This window comes from Desmodus rotundus, chromosome 3 (assembly GCF_022682495.2).
Source record: "Desmodus rotundus isolate HL8 chromosome 3, HLdesRot8A.1, whole genome shotgun sequence".
Lineage (NCBI taxonomy): Eukaryota > Metazoa > Chordata > Mammalia > Chiroptera > Phyllostomidae > Desmodus > Desmodus rotundus.
In genome coordinates this window covers 152012253-152040095 of record NC_071389.1, presented here as the reverse complement: position 1 = coordinate 152040095, position 27843 = coordinate 152012253, and the positions used below count along the sequence as shown (strand labels likewise).

Sequence of the window (27843 nt, the reverse complement as noted above, 5' to 3'; positions counted from 1 at the left end):
GAGCCCAGGGCCAGAGCTCTGGGGCAGAGAGTAGGGTAGTTCATTGGAAGGCACCTGCTCCTGGAGAACACCAGCTCCAAGGTTGCCCTTTGAATGTCAGATAGGACACAGACTCAGTCAAGACCTAGAAAGCTCAGTGACATTTTATTGAAGCTATTTCAGGCAACAGGCAGGAACAGGGAGCAGGCCGTTGAGAAGGGTTTGAAATGATTGGGGGCGGGGTGACTATTTCTGAAGCAGTGAACTCTCCTGTCTTCATGTCAGCCGTGTGGCAGCCCGTCTCGACTTGCCTTGGGAGTGTGTTTTGGTCTTGAATACATAGCAGGTGTTTTGAGGGTTTACAACTCTTCTAACTAGATTGGGAAATCGCCCTGTGAAGGCCAGCCTCAGAAAGATCTCTGTGCCTCCCTCATTCCCCTATTCCACCACCACCCTACATCTGCCCTGCCCTTCAGGAGGCTGGGCAATGTGTCCCCCCAGGACCACTGAAGGAAGTATTGCCTGTCTTCTGAGTCTGCTCTCTCAGGACTTCCCCGTGGGGCAGGGCATTTGGTGGTCTGCCTTTAAGAGTTTCAGTTGTGGCTAATGCTGTGGGTGGGCAAATCCACACCACAGACATTTCAGAGACAGGAAGATAGAAAAAGAAAGGTCAGGAGAAAGAAAGAGCAGGAAATGTATTGCCAAACAGAAAAGTGGGGGCGGGAGAGGAAGAAAGGAGGGAAACAGGGAGAGAGGAGGAGAGGAGGGTGATGGAAAGAGGAGACACGCAGGATGGCAAAGGATGCGTAGAAAAGGAGTAAGGGTGGAGAGAAGGTGGAAATACAGGGTAGAAGAGGAAAGAAAACTTCCCAGAAGAGATGTGGCTAGCACAGAGGAAAGAGAAGTCCTGAGCCTGGTGGGTTAGTCTGCAGGAGGACTACCCCAGGGCAGTTCTAGTAGAGGCTGATTGGGCTCCTTCTTCCAACGTGTCTGTTGTAGGCACCTGGTGCTGGGCTGCCTTTCCCACATTCTCACAGAGCCTGCCTCCTCCCCTCTTCATCAGGACATTTCTGTTTGGGCCTGTAATTCTAACGTGGCTTAAATGAGGCAGATTTGGAAGGAATTTGGCTATAAAATATCACCTAATGCAGCCCCTGGCCATAAAGAAGTTTTGGATTCTTGATAAGACCATTCCACTCTCCTATGAATAATCAAGCGTTGGCAATATTTGGATGGGTGTTGATTTCTCATTCGAATATTCTGTTGGTAGGAATTGTCAGGGGAAGTGGCTGGTGGCCTGGGCAAGGACAAGAAGGAATGAGGTGAGGAGGCCATATGTGGGCGGGGTGTGCAACATTTTCCTGGTTTCCGTGGCCTGCAGGAAAAGTGTTCTGCCCTTGCTGAGAAAGCTCACGTGGAAACTCTGGGCCTAGACTGCACTCAACTTTCTTGGAGCACCAAGGTCAGTTCTAAGCCCCACCCTGTGAAGGACTGTGGTTGCAGTGGATGTAGGTCGGACAGGAGGCGGAAGGCCAATTGCACCCCTGTTCCAGAAGCTACTGAAGGGCAAAGTCCTAGCCCAGATCTTGGCTCAGAGCAGTTGAATTAGTGTTGGTTAGAATGGATGCACATGGCCCTTGGAGGGCTCTGAGGATAGGGAGTGAGTGGGTGCCTCTGTGGAGACCTGTCTGAGGCAGAGGGATGGATAAGGTAATCTCAGAACTCACAAGCCACTTCCCTGCTCCCTGTGCTTCCTGCTGTCAGGATTGATTTTGTGCAGTGGGTGTCAGCAAAGCGGCAGGCTTTGGGGCTGGGAAATGGGGGCCTGGTGGGGCGGGGTTGGGGGTGGGGAGGCAGCAGAGGTGGGAAGGGCCCTTTAGCTCCTATAACTCTTTTTAGTAGACGTCTTGGAGATGATGCGCATGCTGGAGGTGCTGCCGCCCAAGTTGCGGCCACTGGTGGAACTGAAGCCGCTGGTGCCGGTGCCATAGGAGAGGCCACTGCTGTAGCCGCCCCCTCCCACACAGAGGCCGCTGCCCCCACTGTAGCCTGTTCCACCCGAGGAGGAGACCACGGCTGTGGAGAGAAAGCACGGAGCACACTGGCAGCCTCCTCCAGTTTCTCAAGACCCATCCTACCCAGGGCTGGTGCCCGTGGGGCTCCCTCCCATTGCACTTCCTCAGGGAACAGGAATCTCCTCTGTCTCCCAGGAGCCAGGGTCAGAGGGTGGGCACGAACTCCTGTCTCCAACACACACTGCCTCAGTGTGAGCATCTGCACAGGACATCACACTTTTCAAAGCCCTTTCACAGCTGTGAACTCACTGATCTCAACAGGCCTGAGAGGATGCTATGACTACGAGCTCCCCCATTTTACAGAGGAAAAACTGGAGGCACAAAGAGATCAAGCTTGGGCAAGTCCAAGGTCAGCCCTGCCAGAAACCAAGGCATTAGGCTCCCACATGGCATTCCTTCATCATCTATATACCAGGGGCTCCCACTGAATGGAGCGTGAGGCCCCGTACACTGGGAGGGGATCCTGGACTCCCATGCTTGAAGATGCCGGAAGCCATCCAGATGAACCTCCCTGGATGCGAATCCCCTCTGCCGCATCCGCAGCAAAATACTTTCAGTGACAGGGAGCTCGCTGTCTCTAGATGCAGCTGTCCACAGCCCATCAAACATCTGAAGACGCCTCTTTGACCTCCCCTCCCAGTATATATTTCTCCAGGGGAACTATGCTCGTTTCCTTTATTAATTGGTTTGACTCTCTCCCCCGTCCTGTTCTCCAGCCTCCCTAATGTGGTATGACCCACATGGGGCCCAAGGGGACTCTACTTCCCATGCCCAGGACTCAGGACTCCATGAGTGCCACCTGCTGGGTCAGTAGGGCAGATGATTCCTCACCACCTCCCTACATGGGCTGAGGCCAAGCCAGGTCAGTCACTGCTCGGCTTGTTCAATTACTTTGCTTCAATTCTAAATAAAGGTCTTTACATTTAATCTGTCAAGCAGTCTCTTGTCAGCTGTGTGAGTTTGAAGCTAGCTGAGAAAGCAGGGGTTCAGATGGGGGACCCATTGCTCTGCCAGCAGTTCTGTCCTGTCACCGGGGTCCCCTGAGGCCTGGGTGGAGTCATTCCTGTGGACATATGACCCCACTGGGAGGGGCCCTGGAGAGGAGGAGTCATCACAAGTCTCTCTTGATTCTACTGGGCGGAAGGGCCAAAGAAGACAGGGATCTCTGTGAAGCCCCTCAGAGGGTCTCAGTGATGTCCCCAACCCAGCTTGTTCATTTTCTAGTCATCAAATTCTTATTAGTGATGCTGTTAGCTTCCAATTGGTCTCCCACTTTTCTATTATCCCAAGACATTTACTCACAGATGTTCACGGATCCGACACCTTCTCCAATGAGTCTGTTGCAGGTGGGAGAGAAAGAGACATTTGCTGAGATGTTAAGAAGCTCTGACTTCTTTGGGTTTAGAGTTATCAGTACAGAGCACTTACTGTGTGCCAGGCACTGTGCTTAGCACACCTGTCTTTTGTCTCATTAGCTTAAGGAAGTTCCTGTGAATCTGTGAGGGGACATTTGGAAGATAAATCCAGTTTCAACATGTAGAGAAATGGGGAGAGGGACCTGTGCTCACTAGATAGAGAGGGGCAATCAGGCAGGGGGCTCAGCAACACAGAGCCCCCTGAGGCTTGCCCCAACTGTGGCCTCATTTGTCATAGGGTCTGGGCAGAAATGGTCCTTATTATGGCCTTCCAGGTAGTCATGGGCCACTTTTCCCTGAGACCTTTCACTTTGCCCCCTGCCGTAGGTCCAATTGGAGCCATGGGAGGGGCTGTGACTGCAGGAGGCTTCCAGGATGCTTCCTGCATTTGAACCCTGTTTCTACCCTTGAAATTTCTGTCTAGGGCCTGACCTGGTGGGACTCTTGGGCTCTGTGGCATTGTTAACAGTGCTCTGGTGCAGTCTGTGTGAGCCATGGTGGGAGGAAAAGGTAACCCACCGGTTCTCCTCGCCCTCCAGCAGCTTCTTATAGGTGGCAATCTCGATATCCAGGGCCAGCTTGACATTCATTAGCTCCTGGTACTCGCGAAGCTGCCTGGCCATGTCCTGCTTGGCCTTCTGCAGAGCATCCTCCAGCTCAGCCAGCTTGTGCTTGGCATCCTTGAGGGCCAACTCCCCACGCTGCTCAGCATCTGCGATGGCGGCCTGGAGTGCGGCACACTACCAGGAGGACACAGGGACTTGTGAAATTGCCCGCAGGGAATGCAGAAAGATGTGGGCTTTAGATTAAAAATATGGAGGATTTTTTTTGAAATGGATTTCATGCAAAGAGGCTGGAGCTTCATCATGTTTACAAATAAGATTAATCTGTCTCCTGTGGATAATTTGAGACTTAGTCAGGAGAGAGAAAATGATTTGGGGGGTGGGGTCCTTTCCAATGCTGAATGTCTCTGGATAGTGGGTAAGTAAGGCAGGTCAAGGATGCCTCCAGGGAACAGAGCCTTTCCTGGAAGCATTGATGTTGGACAGAATTCAGGACGAAGGTCCTGACACCCCTGGATGGTCACCCATCTGGGGAAGCTTCACTCTGCATGGGCTGAGTTAGGACTGGACCCAGGTCTGCCCAGCATGGCTAGGATGACCTTTGGTGCTCAGTCCTACACTACCTGCTTCTTCAGGTTATCAATCTCAGAGCGCAGCCTCTGCATCATCCGGTTCAGCTCAGAGATCTCCATCCTGGTAGTGCGGAGGTCGTCCCCATGCTGGCCTGCCGAGCGCTGCAGTTCCTCATACTGAGGGGAAGGAGAAGTAGGAGGCAGCAGATTCAGGCCAGAGAAGAGAAGGCAGTGGTTTCCCAGGGCCCGACAGGCTTTCGATAGGCTGCCTGGAGGCCCCTCCCTTTGCCGCCCCCCACTCTCCATCAAATCCTTCCCCAGTGCCCCTGGGCTCTGCCTCTCACTCTCAGTGTCCAGGGCTCCATACCACAGTCAGACCTTTCTTCTTGGATCCAGTCTTTTGTCCCTGTCCCTTGAAACCAGGAATTTCATTCTCAGCCCATCACACTCTGATTTTAAAGCTCTTTCATGTCTGTTTTCCTTGGTACCACATCTCATATCCCCAGACATGCCCCAGCTCAGAGTGTTTGCTGTAATCTGGAAAATCTCATTGTGTGATTATCCAGCCTTTGTCCTCCTTCCCCCAAACCCTCAGTCCCAGACTATTCTAGCTTCCTCCTCTGGATCTAGGAGGCTCAGCCTACCCTCTTGTTCCCAACCTCCCTCTCTCACTCCTCCTGGCACTGGTGGATGGTATGTCCAGCTATCCCTTGCCTCTCCTCTATAGGGCATTGGAGGTATGTCCATTCTTCCAGTGGCAGGACTGACCACCTCCCACCTTCATCGGGCTATTCCCTCAGGTCCTGGTTGTGTAGTCCGAAGAGTGCTCAGTATGGAGGGTAAGCCCCTGGCTGCACTCAGATAGAGCCCTTCACCTCCACCAGGCTGGGGTACCCTAGAGGACAAGGCTTTCCTCTTTAAAACCCCAGGTCTGTACAACTGTTTCATCGTCATGGTCATGAAGTTGACACCTCACCTTGGTCTGATACCAGGACTCGGCCTCAGCCCTGCTGCGGTTGGCAATGTCCTCATACTGGGCCTTGACCTCGGCAATGATGCTGTCCAGGTCCAGCTTGCGGTTGTTGTCCATGGACAGCACCACAGAGGTCTCGGAGATCTGGGCCTGCAGCTGAGCCAGCTCCTGTGATGGGGTCCAAATGGGAGAGCTGAAGCAGAATATCATGTGTGTGCAAGTATGCTGGGACACTGTGACCGGGTCTCTGGAACAGATCTTGACATTGAGGGCCTCACTTGCACTGTCAGGGTATAGCACGCTGCTTAGGTCTAACAGGGTGGGACAGTAGGGAGGTCACTGGGTTCACTCCCATTCTTTAACACCAACTCATCTGCACGGAGGGAGTGGCAGCTCAGAAACTCCAGCTGCTCTGTCACTCCTGCTGTGAAGGGAATGCACCTTGTTGTAACCTGTCTGGGCCTGATGTCTCATATTCTGAGGAAAAAACAGCCTTTCACACCAATTAAAGAAATCATCTTGTGAAAGAAAACTGAGTCAGACGGGGCCAGAAAGCTTTGCTGCATCTCAATCTTGTTTCCCCACTTTGTTCCTCCCAGCTCCTCAGGGACAGGAAATGGAAATTTTCTGGAAAGAGAAGAAAGGGCGCCAGACTGAAAAATTCAAGTCTTGTAAAAAAAAAAAAAGAAAAGAAATATATCAGCGTAGAAGAAGGGTAAAAATAGAACCAGAGAAACCAGATAAAGGCTTGAATAGTCCTTGAAAGACACAATTAGGATTTTTATGGGCTGGAAGTATCTTCAGGGCTTGACTATACATAAAGGTAGGTTCAGAAGAAGACTTGGTGAGTACAACTTAGAGAGTAATAAAGTCAAGGGAAATGCACATTTATATATTCACCAAAAAGGGTTGGGAAATAAAGAGCAGTGACCATGGTAATAAAAAATAAATAATCAAATTTGAAAAAAAAATGCAAGTCTTGGATCTGCCGAGCAGGTTAGACAGCATCTCTGAGTTTCAGACAGAAGCATTAAATAAATTCATGTCCATGTAAGATGGGTTTTGAGACAATAAAGCCACAATAATTTGTTAATGATCACTCTTCAGATTCATCTAGGGAGTGGTTCCAAGGACGGGATCCCACGATGAGCATCTCCTGGGAGCTTGGTTGAAATGCAGCACTTTGGGCCCCACCATAGACTCACTGAATCAGACTTGGTGTGTTACTTAGACCTCTAGAAGATTCTGATGCCCTGTAAAATTTTAGAGTAACTGGTCCAAATCACAAATCTGAGTAAAAATATTTCTTCCTTTCTTAACTAACAATTGGTTCATGCATTTCCTGCTTCAGAAAATGGTTAGTTTGTTGTTGTGCCCTGCAATTTGTTTTTCATAAAGAATTTTTTTCCTGGTAGCTGATCTAGCTTGAGAGTCTCAACCCATGGGCTTGCTGGGCTGTGGGCTAGTTCAGAATTAGGAGCACACTGGTTGTCAGCATTAAACTGAACAAGTAGAGAAAATGATGCCTTTTTGCCCCATGTGGGCTGTTGGTCAATGAACCCATCCAAAAACACAGAGCTGATGTTCCTGCTCCTGGAATAACATGACCAACTTCAGTTGAGCACCAAACATATGCAATCCCAATGGGAGTATCACCCTGTCCCCTACATTCTCTCCTTAATGTCACTGATCCCATCTCTACCACTCTTCCCTCACTCACTCTACTCCAGCCACGTTGCCCCTTCCTAGCATTCCTGCTTGCTAGGTCACTGCTGCTCATTGTCATTTTTTCCATTGTCCATATCGTGCCTGACTTGGTGTTGAGTCTGTGCTGCCTGTCTCCCCCACTGTAACAAAAGCTCCAAGAACTCAGAGGCTCGATTGTGTTTGCTCAACACTCTGCCCACAGCTTTGAGGAACAAAGTGTGACTCCTAACAAAATGTGTCTTCAGAAGAACCAGACAATTGTGTTATGTACTTCTAAAAGCACCTGAAGGCTCACTGTCACTTGATTTGCATAATGGTGTCATCCTGCAGCCAAGAATAACAGGTAAATTTAAGCTGAAATGGGTGAACCGGGTTGCTCAGATAGTTCTATGGAAACCATGTGTAATTCAATGACAGGCAGTTCTTTTGTCTGACCAACAGAGCATGTGTGATCCAGGTGGTTGAGGCTAAATTTCTCACCTCACCTGACCCATCAGCTACCACAGAACCTCATTTTTCTCCTTAGGTAGGGGAAGCAGCATCGGCTCCATGAGTTCCAACCCAGGGTTGGGGTGGGGAGTAGAGAACAGATCAGAGTGGGAGCTGGTAGCCTCGGTGCCCAGCCAAGAGCACCCAGCCTCCAGGGGCTCTGAGGGGAGCAGTGGGCACCGCTTACCGCATCGTAGAAAGCTCTCAGGAAGTTGATCTCATCCATTAAGGCGTCCACCTTGGCCTCCAGCTCCACCTTGTTCATGTAGGAGGCATCCACGTCCTGGGCACAGAACATGCTGTCACTTTGAGTCCTACCCGGTCTGGGGTAACCTGCCCCTCTGTCGGGCGGGAGAACTTCAGCTCCCAGGGATGAGAGCAGTTCTTTATTCCAGGCTATGGAGTGGGACTGGCAGGGGCAGCAGGGCTAGGGGTCCAAACTGTGCGAGGACCAGAGCTCAGGGTATGCCCACAGCTCATCAGCTGGTGCCACATGGAAAGATTTCCTGTGTCACCTCCACATGGTGAGGACAACCCCATCCTGGGCCTTTGGGCTCTCCCAGCCTCTCCCTGAGGCTCTCAGTAGCTTCCCCTCCTCCTTGAACTTTCTACCCCTTCCTCCCCTTCATACACCACTGTTCCTTTCTCCCTCCTACAGCTTAGCTTGGGGCTGGTTCTCCCCTCCCTCTGGCTGAGTAGAAAGGCCCACAACTCATGATGGGTGCTTGCCCCACACCTAACCACCGAGCCTGCCTTGGTGTCATGGAGACTCAGACCAGCATAAGGTCCATTTTGCTTCACCTTTCCCTGTACTGGACTCCATGTGGGGAGGGAGCTCGTGTCATAATTTATGGCTTGGAGCCCTGGATCCTGACTCAATTCTATTACCTGGGTAACCTGGGGCAACTTGCTTAACCTCCATGAGTCTGAGTTTTCTCATTTCTAAAGCAAAACCTGTTTCCAAGATTGGTTGCACAAATTATTTAAAGCCTTGTATACAATGCCACTGGCTTAAGTGGCAGCTGTCACTCCTGGAAGGGGCTGCCTGGGCATCAGAAGGGAGCATCCCTGTCTCCTCACCTTCTTGAGCATCACAAACTCATTCTCTGCCACTGTGCGCTTGTTGATTTCTTCTTCATACCTGTGAGAAGCATGAGATGTGGATTGATGTTAGGATGCGGGGCTGTAGGTGGGCGAGCCACAGTGGGTCTGCAGAGCAGACCTGGAAAATGCACTGCTATAGCAGAGCTTTCCTGCGACACACATGCCCCCAAATTCCATAGCAACCATCACCCACCTACCCCTATCCAAACAAAGCCCAAACCCCAAACAACAACAAAACAGAATCAGCCCTCATTCTTTCTGAGCTTGCTTTTCATACATCTTTGCCCCTTGGATCAGGTTCCATAAAAGGGCATGCATGTTTCTTCTTATACCCTATGGTCTTGCTCCAATACAAAGAGAGGCAATGAGGGGAGGAACAGAGAACAGCAGGAGGTGGGCAGTCCTAGGCTTCAGCAGCTTCTCATGCCAAAGGCGCCTTCATGCCTCTCTGTTCTCTTCTTGGCCATATTGATCCTGGCCTAGGAAGCAGAGTCTTCAGGCCAATAGGAACAACCCCTGCTGTCTTCAGCTTCCTCATTCTTCAATCTTCCCCTAGACAACAACCCTCATCCCCACCCCCCTACTTTGCTCACTGATCTCTGGAAGGAAATTGCACTTCTGTTCCAGTGACACATTTCCTACCCAACCTTTCTAAGTATCGGGGAATCCCGCCCTCTCAGTGGCTCTCGACAGCTGTGGTTGGAGCTCTGTTTCCTCCACCATCCAGCTGAGTAACCCCAGGCAGGTCACTTAACCTCTCATAGGTGCCCTTCCCCTCGATGAAATGGGATGTTGTTATTCTTTTGAAACCGCAAAGCCCTGCCCCACATGATGTACGTAGGACATACATCATGTACAGAACTCCCCTGCACTTATATCGCTTCTGTGGTCCAGCAGGATCTGAGACAAGTTCTTTACTACCAATTAATTTGGTTTTCCTTATTGTTTCCTTGCATTGCCTTTTCACTAAATATGAACATCTGTTCTTCAACTAATTTCATGCAGCTGTCCGTGTCTTCTGTGATTCCCAGCTCACAGGCTCTCTGCCAGAGGGTGAGCACCAAGTGGTCCTGCACAAGCCTGTTAGACACCTGCCACAGGAACATTGCTGTCTATTAACTAGGGGCATACTCTTCAACACCTCCCCTTGCCCCATATCCTTCCTCTGTACCTCGTTCCTTCTCAACATTAAGCTTTTATCTCTTCCTTGAGGAAGCCTTCTTGGATTGAAACACTGTTACTCCATGTTTGCATCCATCTGCACTTGATTTTCTTCTCACCACACACACACACACCTAAACAGCAATACAATAAAATTCCTAACCTGTATTAACAACTTAATATGTGCCAGGCACTGGGCACCCTACCAAGTAGTTTATATGCAAGTTTTGATTTAATATTCTCAACTCCCCTATAAGGTAGATAGTATTAATATCCCCTTTAACAGACAAAGGAATTGGGACTTACAGAAGTGAGTTTTTTATTTTAAGCCTCCCACTCACCATTGTTTCACCACCCTGCCTCACTCACGACTTGGCAGGGTTCCATTTGCCAGCCTGGGTCTCTGAGGTGACCATACCAAAATGTGCATTTAACAAAATAGGCATCAGACTGCCAGTCAAGATGGAGGCGTAGGTAGACATGCTTTGCTTCCTCACGCAACCACAGAGAGAATTACAACTAAACCTCAAAACAAATAACACCCGGAACTCACGGAAAATCGAACTGTATGGAAGTCCGACAACCAAGGATTTAAAGAAGCCACATTCATCCAGATGGGTAGGAGGGGTGGAGACGTGAAGACAGGTAGAGAGGAGAGAAGACACAGTGAGGCAGCAGTGGGAACAGGCGGTCCCACATTCACGTGTGGTGGATAAAAATCAGGAGGGATACCTTGGGAGCAAGCAATCCCAGCCCCAGGCCAGACTGCACAGCCCAGGGTTCCAGCACTGGGAAGATAAATTCTCATAACCTCTGGCTGAAAAACCAGTGGGAGTTGGGGCAGCAGAAGAAACTGCCCGATTTTTAGGAGACCCCACTTAAAAGGGCCCGCACAGTCTTAAAATGTATGCAAATTCACCCACTTTGGAATTCACCACCAGGGCAACAGCTGGAAGGACGTCAGTTGCATAAGGGGAGTGGGTGAAGTGACTGGAAATGGGGCGAGTGCCAGACAAGCCTCCAGAAGCCAGGCAGTGTCACTGTCCCCTCTCTGAGCCCTCCCCCCACGAAGAGCCATAAAGTGGTGAAGCAGATTGCCCTGCACTGGTGATTACCTAAGACTCCACCTCACACAATTTACAGGTGCCTTTGCTACAATAAGCCATGCTACTAAGACAGGGAGTCAAAGCAGCTCTATCTAATACACAGAAACAAAAACAGGGAGGCTACCAAATTGAGGACAAAGAAATATGGCCCAAATGGAAGAACAGAACAAAACCCCAGAAAAAGAACTAAACAAAATGGAGATAACCAACCTATCAGATGCAGAGTTCAAAACACTGGTTATCAAGTTGCTCAAAGAACTCACTGAGTATAGCAACAACATAAAAGAATAAATGAAGGCTACACTAAGTGAAATAAAGAAAAATCTACAGGAAATCAATAGTGAAGGGAAGGAAGCCAGGGTTCAAATCAATGATTTGGAACATAAGGAAGAAATAAGCATTCAACTGGAACAGAAAGAAGAAACAAGAATTAAAACAAACAAACGAACAAACAAAAAACCAAAGAGAGTATAAGAAGCCTCTGGGAATCTCCAAAAGTACCAACATCTGAGAGGGGTGGTAGAAGGAGGAGAGAAAGAGCAAGAAGTTAAAAACTTATTTGAAGAAACAATGAAAGAAAACTTCCCTAATTTGGCAAAGGAAATAGGAATACAAGTCCAGGAAGCACAAAGAGTCCCAAAGAAGTTGGACCCAAAGACAACCACACCAAGACACATCATAATTAAAATGCCAAAGATAAGGAGAGAATCTTAGAAGCAGCAAGAAAAAAGAAGAGAGTTACCTACAAGGGGTTCTCATAAGACTATCAGCTGATTTCTAAAAAGAAACTATGTATGCAAGAAGGGACTGGCAAGAAGTATTCAAAGTGATTAAAAGCAAGGACCTACAACCTATATTACTCTATCCAGCAAAGCAATCATTTAGAATGGAAGGGCAGATAAAGTGCTTCCCAGATAAGGTAAATCTAAAGGAGTTCATCATCACCAAGCCATTATTACACGAAATGTAAAGGGACTTGTTTAAGAAAAAGAAGATCAAAACTATGAACATTAAAATAGCAACACATTCACAACTATCACCAATTAAATCTAAAAAAAAAAAGACTAAGCAAATAACTAGAACAGGAACAGAATCACAAATATGGAGATCATCTGGAAGGTTATCAGTGGGGAGGGAGAAGGAGGAAAATGGGGGAAAAGATACAGGGAATAAGAAGCGTAAATGGTAGGTACAAAATAGACAGGGGGATGTTAAGAATAGCATAGGAAATGAAGAAGCCAAAGAACATATATGCATGATCCTTGGACACGAACTAAGCGGGGAGATTGCTGGAGGGAAGGGGACTACCAAGGGGAGGGGAGCAAAGGGGGAAAAATTGGGACAACTTTAATAGCATAATCAATAAAATATATTTAAAAAAAGAAGTGAGTTTTCTTTAGGTCTTTCAGCTAGTCAGTCACTGAGCCAAGATTCTAAAGCCACTGACTAAATTCCATACTGCTGTCCAGTGGAATTTTCTGTGGTCATGGAAATGCTCAAATGCACTATATCTGCATCTACTGTGGCACCCATTAGCCACATGTGGACTGAGCACCAGAACTGTGGCTAGTGGGACTGAGGAGCCGAAGTTTAAATTTTATTCAATTTTAGTTAATTTAAATGTAAATAGGCACATGTGGCTAGTGGCTACCATGTTAGCACAATTCTAAAGCCTTAACTCTTACCATATTACACAAGCAGTAACTAAAACTCCTTATCGAGTGACTTATTTTGTTTGGACCAAGATAATTAGAAGTAAATTAGAACAATGAAAATAAGAAATTACTCATGTCTGTAGGCACATCTTTAGTGGTGTGCGCATGGGTGTGTGTTTCCAGGGAGAGGGCAGCATATATGGGTTTCTTTCCTCTGTTCTCCACCCCTTGACCAGGGTTGGGGTAAATGCATTGTCAAGTGTAAGTTAGCAATGGGACTGAGTTGAACAAATGTGAGGGTGAGATTCTATGGGTTTAATTCTTAACTCATGAGTTGCCACTTGCATAAACTTGAATAAGTCAGTTACTGTCTCTCTCAGAGCCTTACTTTCCTCGTCTGCAGAATTTGTCAGGTTGTTGTGTGTATCATGCTCTCTGTGCCCATGGTAGTTTCGTCCTATGTAACCTCAGCCCCTCCCCAAAGCACCAACATTCTTGACCGCAGGGTCCCAGTTCATTTTCTAAGACTACCTCGGTGCTCTAAGAGTGTGTCCCACTTCCCCACTGAACTGGGCACATCTGGAGGAGTTGGCTGAGTGTCCACTCACTTGTTCTTGAAGTCCTCCACCACGTCCTGCATGTTCTTCAGCTCTGTCTCCAGTCTCACCCGCTCCCCACCCAGGCTGTCCAGCTGCCGCCTCAGGTTGTTGATGTAGGCTTCAAACATGGGCTCAATATTGGCTCTGGTGGTTTTATGCTCCTGCAGGAGGCTCCATTTGGTCTCCAGGACCTTGTTCTGCTGCTCCAGGAACCGCACCTGCCCCAGCCAGAGGTAAGAGACTGTGAGGGCTTCCTTGCAGCAGCCTCCCAGGACCCTCCCAACAGTGCAGGGGAGTGCCCTGCAAAGCCTCAGAGTCCAGATGGCAGGCTCCTTCTTGTCATCCTCAGCCTGGAAGGAGTCTGGAATGTAGAGAGCCAAGCAAATGTAGGTGCAATGGGCCTGGGACACAGGCGGTGGCTTGGTTTGGAGGTGGGAGAATCAAGGAGGACCAGAGGGGCTGGAAACTCTCTGACCACACCGAACCATGCTGATGTGTGGTAAGAAAAGAAAACTCCACCATCACATTACTGGGTAAAATTTTGATTCCCATTAAGTGGGTAGGAGATTCTTGGCAGAAAACTCAACCTGTGTATTTTCTTTACAATACAATTTCTTGGGATCTGGAAGCCAGGCTCAGTTGCCCACACATTCCAGGCATGCTGGGATGGATCACTCTGGAGTGGTGTGGAGGGCATCTGGGCACAGTCCCAGCCATGTCCCTATAGCTGTGTGGCATTGAAAAGCCCCTTCCTCTCTCTGTTCTCTCAGGTCCTCTGTGGTCTTGTGCTACAAATTTGGCTTTCTTGAATTGTAGTTATCAGGCCCTCAGCCTGGAAAAATATGCAACACTTTTCCCCTAAACAAAGTCCTGCCCTTGGGAGCAGAAAGAATGACACATGACCTCAGAGAATGAAGAAATAGCCTCCAAGACTTTAGAGATGGCAATGTGCCTGCAGAGGGTCTTTGACAAATGCACCTACCCCACCAGCTGTCTCTTCTATTACCAGAGGAAGGAGGGCAGTCCTGGCTCCAAGTCCCTCCTTAGTTACAACCCTTTATTCCCCATCTAGATCCCTTCAGATGAACCTAGGCAAAGCAGGGCCCACCTTCTCTCCCTCAGAACTGGGCTTCTGGAAATCTCACAGCTGTTGATGCGGACACCAGGCCAAGTGGGGTGACGTGGGTGATAAAGGTGAAGAACTACTGCCTCAGTGGTCAGCTTTCACACATTTAAAGATCTGGGTCCATCTGGTGAGGCATTTCATAGACTGTTAGACCTGTGAAGGTGCCTTAGAGTCCATCTGTCCAACCCAACCGAGGCCTGAGAAATTAGGGATTCTCTTAGCAGTAGAGCCAAAAATGGACCTGGGCTGGTTGCCTTTTAGGTTGCCTCTTGAATTGTACTTAGTAGCCCCTCATGCTTTCTTCCAGATCCCAGGTGTGGAGTCTGAATGACCCAGATATTTGAGCTGGTTCTTCCCAGGTAAAAACAACCAGCTAGGATGTGAACCAGTGGGGTGATCTAAAACAGAATTATTTCTTTCCCCAAACTGGGGAAATCCCTAGGATTCCAGGCCACACAGCAAAGGGGACCCAGGGATGAAGTCACAGCTCTCCTCTTTCCAGAAGAAGAGAGTGAAACACTTCGAGCAGCCCCTGGCCAACCACCAGCTTCCCAGACATGCCCAGATCACTAGAGAGGTCGCCACAGGAAGACTTGCTTCTATTAAACTGGGCAGGAAAAAGTGATCTCAACCCACTTCTGAGAACTGAACTCATAACCTTTCTTACCTTTATCCCCTTCCCTCCAAGCCAATCCCCTTTCAGTGTCTACTTTTAAGCACATGACATGATCACTAGCCATCAAGAGACAATGTCCTTGCAGTGGGTCAGAAAGCTCTGGAGCCTAGAGGTGGGTATTTTTCCACTCCCACCTCAACCAAGTGGGAAACCACCCCCTCCTCCCCAGTAGTTTTCGCACTCCCCCGGATCACAGGTCTTGGGAAAGTCTCAGTTGACCTCAGAAAGGCACAGAGAACAGAGATCCCCCAGTGTTTCTGGTGGGCACCCCATTTGTCTCTCACCTTGTCGATGAAGGAGGCAAACTTGTTGTTGAGAGTCTTGATCTGCTCCTTCTCCTCCTTCCTCACTCGCTGGAGTGAGGGGTCAATCTCCAGGTGGAGGGGGGTCAGGAGGCTCTGGTTGACTGTGACCTCCTGGATGCCTCCAGCTCCAGGCATCATTCCACCTCCAAATCCCCCTACCCTGTACCCTATGCCACCAAGACCCATCCCATAACCAGCGCCACAGTAGCCCCGGCCGGAGCGGTAGCCCCCGCTGACGGAGATTCTCTTGCTGCCTCCAAGGCCGTGGAGGCTCCTGGTCCCGAAGCCGCCCCCGAAGCCACCCCCGAAGCCCTTCCCACCCTGGGTCACAGAGACAGAGCTGAAGTTGGTCCGGCTGCCTGGGAGGAGGTTCGCTGAGGAAGCACTGAAGTTCCGAGTGCCCCCTGACTTGATGGTGATAGAGGATCGTTGGTTCATGATGGGAGCTGAAGCCAGAGGGTCAGAGGAGTGAAAATGTCAAAAGGATGAGGAGGCTTCAGAGTCTAACTCTCCCCAAATCTCCTTGACTTTTATCCCTTTCAAGAACTGGGCTTGGCCGAAGAAGATCAAAGACCACTGTGTTGAGTTCATCTCAATGGCATGTCTGGCCACGGCCCATCTTCCTGCCCCACTAATCATCATGGGAACACCCTACCTAGGGCAGGACTGGGCCTGGACATCCGAGCCCAGGGCAGGCCTGGGTCCTGAGCCCCCCACCTGCCCAAGTTCTCTGCCACATGCTGGAGACACTCCCACTCTAGCTCATCTGCTCCTCTCGTCTTGCTTTCCAGATCTTGGACTCTGAACCCAAACGCTTGATTATGTCTTTCCTATGGCCATAGACACTTATAAAGAAACCTCATTTACTGAAGATTCAACCTGTGTGAGATCATGTGGCAGGTCAGTAGCAAGCATCATGTCATTTGATTCACATGATAACTTTGTAAGAGTGATAGCAATAAGAGTTGTTAACATTTACTGAGCAGCTACTGTGGGTAGCGATTTTATACCTGTCTACTCATTTAACCTATACACAGCACCCTGTGGTGGTTATTACTGTTCTTGTTTGCACATGAAGCAATTGAGGCACAGAGTAGTTAAGAAACTTGGCAGACTTCGCATAGCTAGTGACTGCTGCGCTGATGGGGGCCCGGTGGTCTGACTGCACCTCATAGCTATGGACAGAGGTGGTTTGTCAAAGAGAAGCAGACTCAGAATTTCACTCGAAATCCCTGTCCCCTCCACTCCTCTTGTCCTAGGTCTTAACTTGCTCCTCCTCCACTCCACCAGGGATATTTAACAGTTGTTCTCAGTGTCTTTTCTCTCCTGCTTGCCATCCGTGATGAGAGGGTCCAGGAGGCTGTAAACTCAGGAATGTGGGAGCTTCCCGGATGTCTTATTGCTGCAATTATGGGTCTGAATGTCTCCTCTGCTGGGCGAAAGCACTGCCCCAGGGCAGACTTTTAATTCCACTCCTGCCCTGTTATTTTTCTGCTCAGGTCTGCAAGTTTGAAGCTGTCAGGAACAATGGCCCCTTTGCTGGCGGAGGGCTGGGCAGCCCACCCTACGTCAGTGTCCTGGAGGAACAGTCTGGCTTTGGGAGGGGATGGCTTTGCTCTACGTGACACACTAGTGAGGAGGTTGGATAGAGCCTCTGCCCATCCAGAGGCTTGGGCTTCTCAAAGAAGGCATCCCAACGAGAGGTAGGAGGAAATGGGCAGAAGCTTGGGTACAGAGTCTGCCCTCTTGTGCCTTCCATCTCTCCCCAGTCCAGCCTTCTTCGCTCTGGGCGGGAGTGGGGAAGGGAGGCTTCATGTGCTCTGAGCACTCCTCATGTGGGTCCTTGTGCTGGGAGGAGACCCGAGAAGGAGGAGCAGGAGGAGGCGGAGGAGAATTGCTCTGTACTCAGTCACCATTCCAAACAGAGGGCTAGACACCAAACACATTACACATACCTTTAATTGACACATTCCGGGGAGGGGAGAGAGGGAGCCCTCACTCCCAGCAGACAGCTTATAAGCACCGTGAGACAACGGGGTTGACAACCTGGCATTAAGATGGCCTGGGAGACACTGACTCCCCATTTCTGCATCCGGAGGGAGGGAGGAAGGCAGGGCTGAAGGGGGAGTCTCTGCAAGACAAGCTGAATGTGAGTCTTGAGAGTTTCTGTGCTTTGGCACAGAGAGGGCAGTGGGAGCAGTCTGGGGACTGTCAGGAGGGCAGAGGCTGGCTCAGGTTGAAAGATGGGGTTTAGCCATGATGCCAGGCTTCCTAGCAGCACAGGTGGGCCTTGTGAAGGGGAGCAGGAGAATGACCCAGGTCAGTGGGCAGATCTGATTTCAGGACAGGAGCGGGGGAGCACTTATATATACTTAGTGCTTATAGCTTTTTCGGCTGGAGGATGTGGTGGAGACAAACTTGACACTGGAGCCATTGCCCCCAGGGCCTCGACTGCTACCAGCACTGAGGCTGGAACCCCCCAGGACCGCACCCAAGCTGTGTCCACCACCGGTGGTGAAGGAGTAGCCACTGCCCCCACCAAGACCCAGGCTTCCACCTCCGATGCCACTGCCACCACCATAGCCACTGGAAATTGTGGAGGTGACCACAGCTGCCGGAAGAGAGGAGACATGGTCAGAATCAAGGCCAGGAAAGAAATCACCTGGGGACCTGGGGTGTCAGGGCCTGTGCCCTGAAGTTCCTGGGGGAGGGGATGATATGGTCTTGTCAGGCGCCGTTAGCCTTCTTTTAATTGCCGCCCCCCGGCATCACCTCCAACCCCTGGTGTGGTGAAGTCACTGCCCTATGTCTCAGCCTGGTTCTCTCTGTGCTGTAGCTCTGGGTGTTCTCCCAGTCTGAAATGGTGCCTCTCCCCTGCTACTTAGTGTCTCTCTTTTCCTTCCAGGACTTAATGGAGACTTCTCTCTTCTAGGAGACTATTCCAGTTCACCTGCCTTCCCCTTTGATCCCACCACATTCTCTCCTGCTTCTCTGTCCCTGTCTCCCTTTGTGGGCCTGACTCTGGTGTCTCCCTTCATTTTGGAAGCTCACAGGGGGACACTTATACGCTTTCCTTGGTGTTCCCCAGCCTCTGTGCTCTGAATCCCAGAGGGGGGCTGGAATATTCTTGGTAGATCAAGTGACAGATGACCCACTGGCCAGCCAACTTGGCCCCTATTCTCTCCCCAATCTGCTCTTTCCCTAACTGTTATAACCATCATTGCCTTAAACACCTAGTATCCTACTTGGGCTCTAGCGAAGGAAAATTGAACTAAAAGATAGACTCTGTGTTATGGGATGAATTATATCCTCCAAAAACATGTTGAATCCCAGTACCTGTGAATGTGACCTTATTTGGAATAGGATCTTGCAGATATAATCAAGTTAAAAGAGAAATCATTAGGGTGGGCTCTAATCCAGGATGACTAGTGTCCTTATAAGAAGAGGGACAGTGTCCTTATGTGAAGTCAGATCACAGAGAAAGGGCCATATGATCGAAGAGTCAGAGAGTGGAGTGATGAGCCAAGGACTGACAGCAGCCACCAGAAGCTACAAGAGGCAAGGAGGAATTGTCCCCTCCAGGTTTCACAGGGAGCGTGGTCCTGCTGGCACCTCAGTTTGGGGTTTCCAGCCTGCTGAACTGTGAGAACAATAAATTTCTGTTGTTTTAAGCCACAGAGTTTGCGTGCTTTGTGGTGGCAGCCCTAGGAAACCAATACAGACTTTTAGGTGCTTTCAAGAGAAAGGAAACTTCAGAGGTCGTGCTGTCCATTCCCGGGGCCATCCATTCCCAAGGACACCTGAGTGGTTCAGAGGGCTCTGCCTTCTAGAATCGTTGACCAATATAATCAATTGCATTTGTGAATCCCACATCAAGCAGACCAAACTCACTTGTGGAGTGTAAGTTGCAGAAGTCATTTCTGTTGGTCTCAAGACACCAGCACTGAGCTCTGTGAGTGATTCCTTCTCCTCTTATTGGCACACTGCTGGGCCAACTTGCTAACCTCTTCTGTTTCTTAGTAGCTGCACCCACCTACCATGTCGTATAGGCTCTCATTGCCTTGAAAATCCTTGGTAACTCTGCACTTACAATCTGCACAGTTAGGCTAAGCAGTGGGGCTTCTTCCCAAACTGTCTGAATGGCAATGCCCTTGTGCTCCACATGAAGGCTCCCTTCAAAGACGGAGGGCAGACTAGGAGTTTTCATAAATTCTATCTCCATTGAGCACTCATCTCTGAGCTAGACTTGCAGCCCCAGGAAGAAAGATGTGAAGTCCTGAGAGGTGTGTGTGTGGCCTGTGGGTCTTCCCAACCCAAGTGGAAGAAGTGCAGCAAACCTCCCATTGCCCTCTCTGTGGCATCTTTCACTTACAAAGAGGTAAGTATTGTGATATGGAAGACTCTCTCCTAACATGATTCTTTTTAACAGATTCAAAACCTCCAACCTTCTCAAAATGAGCCCTTTTGGTGGAATCCCCTCCAATGCCTCATGCATGTCCCCCACCTCCCAACCACACACCCTCCAAATGGCACAAATGATGTCATACTCACAGATGTTAACCGGAGAAACACCCTCTCCACTCAGCCTGATTGAAAGGAGTGGGGAGAAGGAGGTTACTATTGTGTCCAGAAGCTTGTGGGCATTTGAAATGACATTTTTGTAATTGTTTTAAATGCATTAAAAAAAACCTTTATTACTTTTATTGCAGAAAAATGGGGGTTGAAATTATTTAAATATTAGTATTATTAAAAATAATAATTTAATGAATGAAATAATGTGGAGTTTGAGGTTTATAGGAGTAAAACCTGTAATCCCAGAGACATATTTTTGGTTTAAACTAGGTAGACACCTTATGAAGATTAAAGCTAATCACACACTGATGTCAGTTGAAAAGGCAGCGCTTGTCATAGAACGAGGAGCGTTCTCTCTCAACAACGGACCATTGTCATGCCCTGGGCAGTGCTGTGGTTGTCATAGGTGTGGAGAGGAGTCGGAGACATAAACATACCCTGGCAATAAACAGTCTATCATCATGGTAGCAACTAGAGCAATTCTATTTTTGAATCTTGAGGACAGAACCGCCATTCATTTATAAATACATACTTAGAACATTAAGGGAGCTAACAATTACTGGGTACCTGCTACCTTCATAATGCCACTTATTCTCTCAATAACCCCATCAAGTAGGCATTATTAATCTCAGTTTTATAGATGGAGAAATTGAAGCTCAGAGAGGTAATTAAGTCGTCCATGGTCACAAAGCTGGATTTGAAGCTAGATTCATTTGGCACCAGAGCCCATGTCTTTGGCCACTAAATTGAATGATAACTGTCATTTAATGAGCACTTTTTGTATACCATACATTGTGTTAAGAGCTTCATGTGTAGTCCCTATATTGACCCTCTTAAACACATATGAGCTAGAAACTATGGCTATCCTTGTATACAGGTGAGAACACCGAGTAATGAAGAGGTTAAGGAATTTGCTCTGGGTCTCACAGCTGGTAACTGGCAGAGCGCAAAGCTCCCACTGAGCCAGATCATGTGACCTGGCCTCTATTCTATCACTGGAGAAACTGAGGACCAGAGAAGGGATACTGACTTTCCTAAGGTAACACAGCCCGTTAGTGGCAGGATTTAGTGATAAGCCTAAATCCTAGGACAATTCATTCTCAGTCCAGAGCCTTTCATGCCACACACATATCCAGCCTTGCCATGTAACCAAATTTCTCCTTGGACGGAACTTGATTACTTGGACCTGCCTGATCAGGCCCTAGATTTATATGGGGTGCTAAAAGTAATTGTTCCTCAAATGCGGGAGTCTGATAATGATTTATTAACCTGGAAAAAATTGCACCTGTATTCTTTGTCATAACCCAATTCCACCTGCATTTTGTTCTCTTTTCCAGGTAAGGAGGGGGCTGCAGCAACCAGAGTTCCTAGGAATTGCCAGGCAGCTGGGATGGAATTACCGTCTCTGCCCTTACCTGCTCTCCTCGCCCTCCAGCAGCTTCCTGTAGGTGGCGATCTCCACGTCCAGGGCCAGCTTGACATTCATCAGCTCCTGATACTCCCGCAGCAGCCGGGCCATGTCCTGCTTGGCCTTCTGCAGGGCCTCCTCCAGGTCCACCAGCTTGGCTCGTGCATCCTTGAGGGCCAGCTCTCCGCGCTGTTCTGCGTCAGCGATGGCTGTTTGCAAGCTGGAACACTGTGAGGAAAGGATAAGCCATGAGCCTCACTGGGAGCCCCTGGATGTGTGGTGCTTCTTGGCTGGAGTCCTGTACACATGGGGGAATGACCCAGGAGAACTGAGTGTTCAGGGAGCTGTTGGCCCTGCCAAAACTTTACCTGCTTCTTCACGTTGTCAATCTCGCTTCTCAGCCTCTGGATCATCCGGTTCACCTCGGCAATCTCTTGTTTGGTATTTCGGAGATCATCGCCATGTCTGCCCGCTGTGACCTGCAGCTCCTCATACTGAAGGAGTCAGAGAAGAGCCAGTCATCTTGTCAAATGCCTGGGCTGGACACTGTCTGTGTGCCCAGCCTGGCCCTCAGGGCCACCGCAGGCCCCTCCGTTCACTGATCACTCACATATCCCCTTGCTCCTTTATTCAGGTGATATTTCTTGAGCATGTCTACTTGACAGGCATGTACTAGGCCCTGGGAATATCACAAAGAACATAGACTGCCCTGCTTATAATTTACTGGGGGAGATGGACATTAATCAAATCAGCATACTATTGAATATATAGTTCCAAACTGAGATAAGTGCCTCTTAGAAATTAACCAAGTCCTACAGGAGTGTAATAAAGGACTCTGACCTAGATATGGAAGTGGGGGAGGTGATCAGGGAAGTCCTTCCAGAGACAGAGATCCAGGGGCTATGCTCTGAAGGATGGGAGTGAGCTAAGTGACTGGCTGGGCAAAGACCACCCCAGATGGGAGAAACAGACAGCGTGAGGACCCTGGGGCAGGAAGAAGCATGGGGAGCTCTAGGAATGACAGGGCACTTGGTCACTTTCCTTGGGGAGTTCCTGGTCACAGGACCTACACCCAGACCGATTGTGATCATGAGTTTTGGTCACCCTGCAGATACCAGTGCTGGGGAAACAGGAATAAGATGTAAGGAGATGGTGCTGGATGGAGCCGAGGCTGTAGAGGATCCAGTTTTAAAGACTTTGTAACAGAACAGCTCTCCCCACCTCATCTAGTTGCACATCCAGGACACACTCATTTTGGAGACTGAGTGCACCCTGTCCCCTCTGTAAGACTGATATGAAAGCCACACCTTTCCCAATGAAAAAAAGGCCCCTGCCTGAGCAAATATTGGGGGAGTTTTGAAAGTGTTGACTAGCTCAGCTCCTCTGTTTCTAGATACATATGGTTAAAAGGAACAACAGCATTGCCAACAAAATTATCTGTTATAAACTTCAACCACTCCACTTGAGGGTTAAGTGTATCCCACCTCCACTCACCATCGAGGGGCTGCCTCTGCACTGTGCACCCCTGTTAGCTGACACCCTCTGCCTTCCCACCACCTTGCAGTGGTAGGGACTAAGGCTTGAGTGCACAGAGCAGGGCAAGGGGACAGGAGCCAGCTTGCAGGTGAGCAGCTGCCCCTGAACAGCATCTGGATTTGGCAGGAGGCTCCTCTCATGGATTGGACTATCCTGCCTACCACACCCCTCCAAAGCCAGACCTTCTTCTGGCCGTCTGCACTTTTGGCAGTAGCTCTCTCTGGTTGTCCCTACCTTCTTCTTCCAGATACAAACTCTCTTGCTCAGCAAAGTGCTAATTTCCACCTTCCAGCCCCACAGAACTGCTTGCTCAGCCTTGAACTCCTCCCCCTCCTTGGCACTCTTTTGTTCCTCACTGCTTTCCAAGTGCACTGAAAACCCACTGCTTCTTGGAAGCTTTTGGTTAATGTTGTCTTTTTCCCTTCCAAGAGCATCCATTCACTTTATGGCTTCCCAGACCTGGGGTTCTGTTTGCAGTTTATTTATTTACAACTCGGTAACTTGCTTGGCATACAGTAGGAACTCTGTGAGCATGCACTGACTAAATTAGCCCTTTGGAAACAGCTTCATGACTGTTTCTTGGATGTTTCAGAGTCTTACCCAGCCCCCACCCGATCATAAGCCATGTGGGGATGGTGGCTGTCCTGAGTGCCTAACATCAGCTGACCACATAATAGTGTGTATGATTGGGTCTTCATACACATTTTGAGCTAAGTTTTCATAGGATCAAAAATGCTTCTGCCAAGTTGAAAGAGATGGACATGCTCACATGTTTAGCTGAAAGCTTACAGCTAATAGTTAGATGATAATTTGGGGTTTCAGAGAATGCTAGCCCTGGACCCTATCATGGAGCACTCACCTTGGTCTGGTACCAGGACTCAGCCTCAGCCCGGCTGCGGTTGGCAATGTCTTCATACTGGGCCTTGACCTCGGCAATGATGCTGTCCAGGTCCAGGCTGCGGTTGTTGTCCATGGACAGCACCACGGATGTGTCACTGACCTGGGTCTGCATTTGGGACAGCTCCTGCAGAGACAGGAAACTCAGTGTCACCAAAGCGTAAGAAGAAGGGATCTTGAAATCATGCGGTTGAGCACCCATCTAGGTCAGAAAGCACTTCTCAGGCATGACAGGGAGTCTTTCGGCTCCTCCCTGGGTACTCCCAAGAGGTGCCTGGGTCATAGGCCAGTGCAATGGGATTGTGTCCTTAGTGTTGCTTCTCCAGGCTCTCACTTGGGTGATTTCCCTGGGTAAAAAAGGGTGGATAAATGTTCTCTGATCCAAGTTACATGCAGTTGACTATGACGTATGTTGATTCATATGCTGGCATATAGGATTTCTTTAGGATCAGATGATTTTTAGGACCCTCTGCCCTCTGCACAGCATGTCTTTATCCCTCCTTGCTTCTCTCTCCTTCCCCACGGGCCCACGTCTCTGCTTTCAGAGTGGCAGTGCCCAGAATGAAGCATCTTCAGAGGACAAGAAGCTGGCCAGTGAGCTGAGGCACAGCTTACCTTCAGAATTTTGCTGGGAGGGGGAATGGAGAGGTGGGTGTTGCTCCCTTCGGACCTGGGATTCAAGAATCAGCACTCTTTCCTTGATATGCTATGGGTTGGGGGGAATAGGTCTCACAGCTGCGGTAGGGCTTAGTGTGGCAAGATTTCAAGCAGTTCTCCTGGATCCCTCGACCTTCCAAACTCTAGTTTGGAGCATCTGGGGCATGATGCCCCGCGGGGGCACTATGGGGATGATATTCTCTACAGCATTTTTTCTTTCCAGGAACCAGAACTAAGAGGAATAAAAACATCTTCAGGCTCTTACTTCCTCATAGAGCATCCGTAAGAAGTTGATCTCATCAGTCAGACAGCTGACCTTGGCCTCCAGCTCTACCTTGTTCATGTAGGCGACGTCCACGTCCTGGAACAACAGCACAGAATGCCCCTTTGAGACCCCCGCCACAAGCGGCAAGTCCTAGGGAAGCTGAGCAGACTCCTCCCTGGCCCTTTTAGGTTGGACTTTAGCAACTCTGCACCTGGGGTTGGTAGGTGGGGTGGGCGATTGCTGAGAACTGGAGATTTGAGTTCCCTGGGCTAACGGCACCCCAAGCAGGGGCAGTGCGGCCATAAAGATAGAGGGAGCACTCTGGAAGGTTTGAGCTCCCCAGTTATTCTCCAGGTTGTGTGACATTTCTTGGGTGGGCCAAGGGTCATCCCACACTCCAGGATTCAGAAGATTCTTTTTGAACCTTCTCCTTTGAGAGACATTTCCACCCACCTTCTTCAGGCCCACAAACTCATTCTCAGAAGCCGTGCGCTTGTTAATTTCATCCTCGTACCTGTGAGAGGAGGAGAGGGGGTGTACTGTTGAGCAAGGCTTTGGTGGAACTCTTCCCAAGCTGTGGGGGAGTGTGCTGGGGCAGCAAGAATGAAGAGTCCTTGAATCCCCTCCAGCTCTTCTGCTGACCTGTGTGTGACTTTGGGTGATTCACTTAACCTCTATTTCTCCCTCTATGAAAGGAGAATAATTTCTTCTGCCAGAAGTATTTTTTTTCTTATTCTTTCTTTAGTAAGACTAGAAAAGGAGCATGGAACTTATGGAACTAGAAATAGGTGTTTAGCCAACTCCATCTTATTAGAGATGTATGATTACAATCTTTAAAAAATTTTGCTGTCTCAAGTACCTGCTATAAACTTTGTTCAGGGCATCGTTCCTGGAAGATTTAGCTATATTTCACAGAACTTCAGGGCAGCCATTTGAGCAGTGTGCTTTTAGTAAGCAGGTGTGGTTCTACCTCAGAAATCAAGGGTAAGGCAGCTAATAGTTGAGGGGGGACCACTGTCTTCTACTGACTACCTCACCTGCACTGAATACCTGCACTGATTCCTGTAGCCCGGATGATCGCCAGTCAAATTTTGCCTCCTCAAGGAGGACCAGATTGCCTCACTTATACTCTAGCGTGCATCCTGGAATTGCAGGCCATCTCAGGAACAGAGCCCCTGCCCAGTGGAGTTAAATCATATGCTAACCTTGAAGTAATATTATGCTTTCCAGAGTAACAATATTCTGTTAGGTGATATAGATATCCCTTTTTGGTCATGTAGACAGGTAAGAATAGGCTTCTTGTTAATAGTGATGCATGAGCTGAGGGTCCCTCCCTCTGTTGCCCCCCACCATGCTGTCTTCATCCCGATGGGATAATGACTGCAAGTTGCAAATCTCCCAGCTGATACTGGCATTTGCAACTTTGTGCCTCTAGGGTACTCATGAAAAGGAGCCCTGAAATGACTGTGTGTGACCAGCAGCCCATCTTCCACTTACCTGACTTTGAAATCTTCTACAACATCCTGCATATTCCTCAGCTCAGCGTCCAGCCTGCCCCTCTCAGTGGTGATGCTGTCCAGCTGCCGGCGGAGGTCGTTGAGGTAGGCATCAAAGAAGGGCTCCAGGCTCTGCCTCACAGTCTTGGAGCCCTGCTCCTGCAGGAGGCTCCACTTGGTCTCTAGGACTTTGTTCTGCTGCTCCAGGAACCGCACCTGGAGTAAATAGAGGAAACCTGAGAAATTAATTGGAGCCAGACATTCCAATTAATATGGGAAAGAAGAAAAATACACTTTTTACCTGACACCCATATTTCAACTCTTAATTGACAGCTCCAAGTCAAGATGAGAAAACCCTCGAAGCAACTCCAAAGTTCTCAAGGGCTCCCATAGAACTAATGTCGTGGGGCTTGGAGGCCTCTACCGGGAGCCTCAATTCTTGGGTGGACAGTCTCAATAATGCCTGCTCTGGGTTAGGTCAGTTTGCTTAGTGGAAACTCCTCCTGTAGAGAACAGCTTAACTTTCCCTGGTATTGACTGAACCAGCCCACATGACTCCCAAGGACAAGGAGAAATTTCCACAAGGTTCCCATTTGCAAATACCTCACCCTCTGGGAGGTACCTGTTAACCAGATGTGCTTTTCTAGGGAGGCTGTTACACTGCTGCTTCCCCTCTGGGCCGGGCCTCTCCAAGAGGTCCTACCAGCCTAACCCAATGGAGCAGATGCAGCTCCCAGCTCACCTTGTCGATGAAGGAGGCAAACTTGTTGTTGAGGGTCTTGATCTGCTCCCGCTCCTCTTTCCTCACTCGCTGGATGGTGGGGTCGATTTGCAGGTTGAGGGGAGTCAGGAGACTCTGGTTGACTGTGACCTCTTGGATACCTCCAGGGGGACAGACGGGGAAGCCAGGGCCACCAAAGCTCCCTCCCACTCCACCCCCATAGCCAAATCCACTGCTGACCCCAAACCCACTGCTCGCCCTGCCACCAAAGCCACTTCGGAAGTTGCCACCACTCCCACTGATAGAGACCCGCTTGGTCCCCCCTAGGTTGTAGAGGCTGCGGCTTCCAAAGCTGGCCCCAGGATCACTAATTCTTCTCAGGCCTCCACTGCCCCAAGTGGAACGGGCCACGGAGGCTGAGCTAAAGCGGGGGCGATTGGAGGCTGAAGCAGTGCTGAAGCCCCTGCGGCTACCAGTCTGAAAAGTGATGGTAGACTGCCTGGACATGGTGGCTGAGAAAGTGGGGCAAGAACAGCTTCAGAAATGGGTGTGTGTGAAAGGAGATAGAGAAGGCAGGGTATCTGGGGAGCCCCAGGCCCCTGGGTTTTTATGGGCCTCTGGGAGGGGCGGGGCAGTGCTAATGGAGGCCTCTGATGGCATCTCCTAGGCATTTGCCAACCCTGAGCTCACACTCAGCTCCCCTCTGGAATCGGTGCATAAGCCACTGGTTGGTTCCCAGCAGCCTCACCTCCCCCATGTGGAAACTCCTTTCCAGTTGCAACTTGA

The 27843-nt window shown here is 49.4% G+C and overlaps 2 protein-coding genes across 2 annotated transcripts; both read right to left on the bottom strand.

Annotated features, from left to right (window-relative positions):
- Positions 1-1855: 1855 nt before the first annotated feature.
- LOC112318316 (keratin, type II cytoskeletal 5-like) lies at positions 1856-15943 on the bottom strand. Its single transcript, XM_024575524.2, has 9 exons — positions 15485-15943; positions 13408-13616; positions 8854-8914; positions 7961-8056; positions 5581-5745; positions 4656-4781; positions 3989-4209; positions 3357-3391; positions 1856-2055 (listed from the first exon to the last, which is right to left on the bottom strand). Exons 1-9 carry the CDS (start codon positions 15941-15943, stop codon positions 1856-1858), a joined length of 1572 nt encoding a protein of 523 aa, XP_024431292.1.
- A 1509-nt stretch (positions 15944-17452) lies between these two features.
- On the bottom strand, positions 17453-27612 carry LOC112318315 (keratin, type II cytoskeletal 75). Its single transcript, XM_053920409.1, has 9 exons — positions 27079-27612; positions 26338-26552; positions 25294-25354; positions 24841-24936; positions 23881-24045; positions 21854-21979; positions 21493-21713; positions 20057-20091; positions 17453-18116 (listed from the first exon to the last, which is right to left on the bottom strand). Exons 1-9 carry the CDS (start codon positions 27562-27564, stop codon positions 17878-17880), a joined length of 1644 nt encoding a protein of 547 aa, XP_053776384.1. The 5' UTR covers positions 27565-27612; the 3' UTR covers positions 17453-17877.
- Positions 27613-27843: the final 231 nt, after the last annotated feature.

Excerpts from the sequence above, each read along its gene's own strand:
- LOC112318316 (XM_024575524.2), bottom strand. The coding sequence starts at position 15,943 with ATGAACCAACGATCCTCTATCACCATCAAGTCAGGGGGCACTCGGAAC. Across the intron at positions 8,057-8,853 it reads AGTTTGTGATGCTCAAGAAG|GACGTGGATGCCTCCTACAT; the intron begins GTGAGGAGACAG and ends TTCTGTGCCCAG. Across the intron at positions 4,210-4,655 it reads TTGATAACCTGAAGAAGCAG|TGTGCCGCACTCCAGGCCGC; the intron begins GTAGTGTAGGAC and ends TCCTCCTGGTAG.
- LOC112318315 (XM_053920409.1), bottom strand. The coding sequence starts at position 27,564 with ATGTCCAGGCAGTCTACCATCACTTTTCAGACTGGTAGCCGCAGGGGC. Across the intron at positions 24,046-24,840 it reads TACGGATGCTCTATGAGGAA|GAGCTGTCCCAAATGCAGAC; the intron begins GTAAGAGCCTGA and ends CTGTCTCTGCAG. Across the intron at positions 21,714-21,853 it reads TTGACAACGTGAAGAAGCAG|TGTTCCAGCTTGCAAACAGC; the intron begins GTAAAGTTTTGG and ends CTTTCCTCACAG.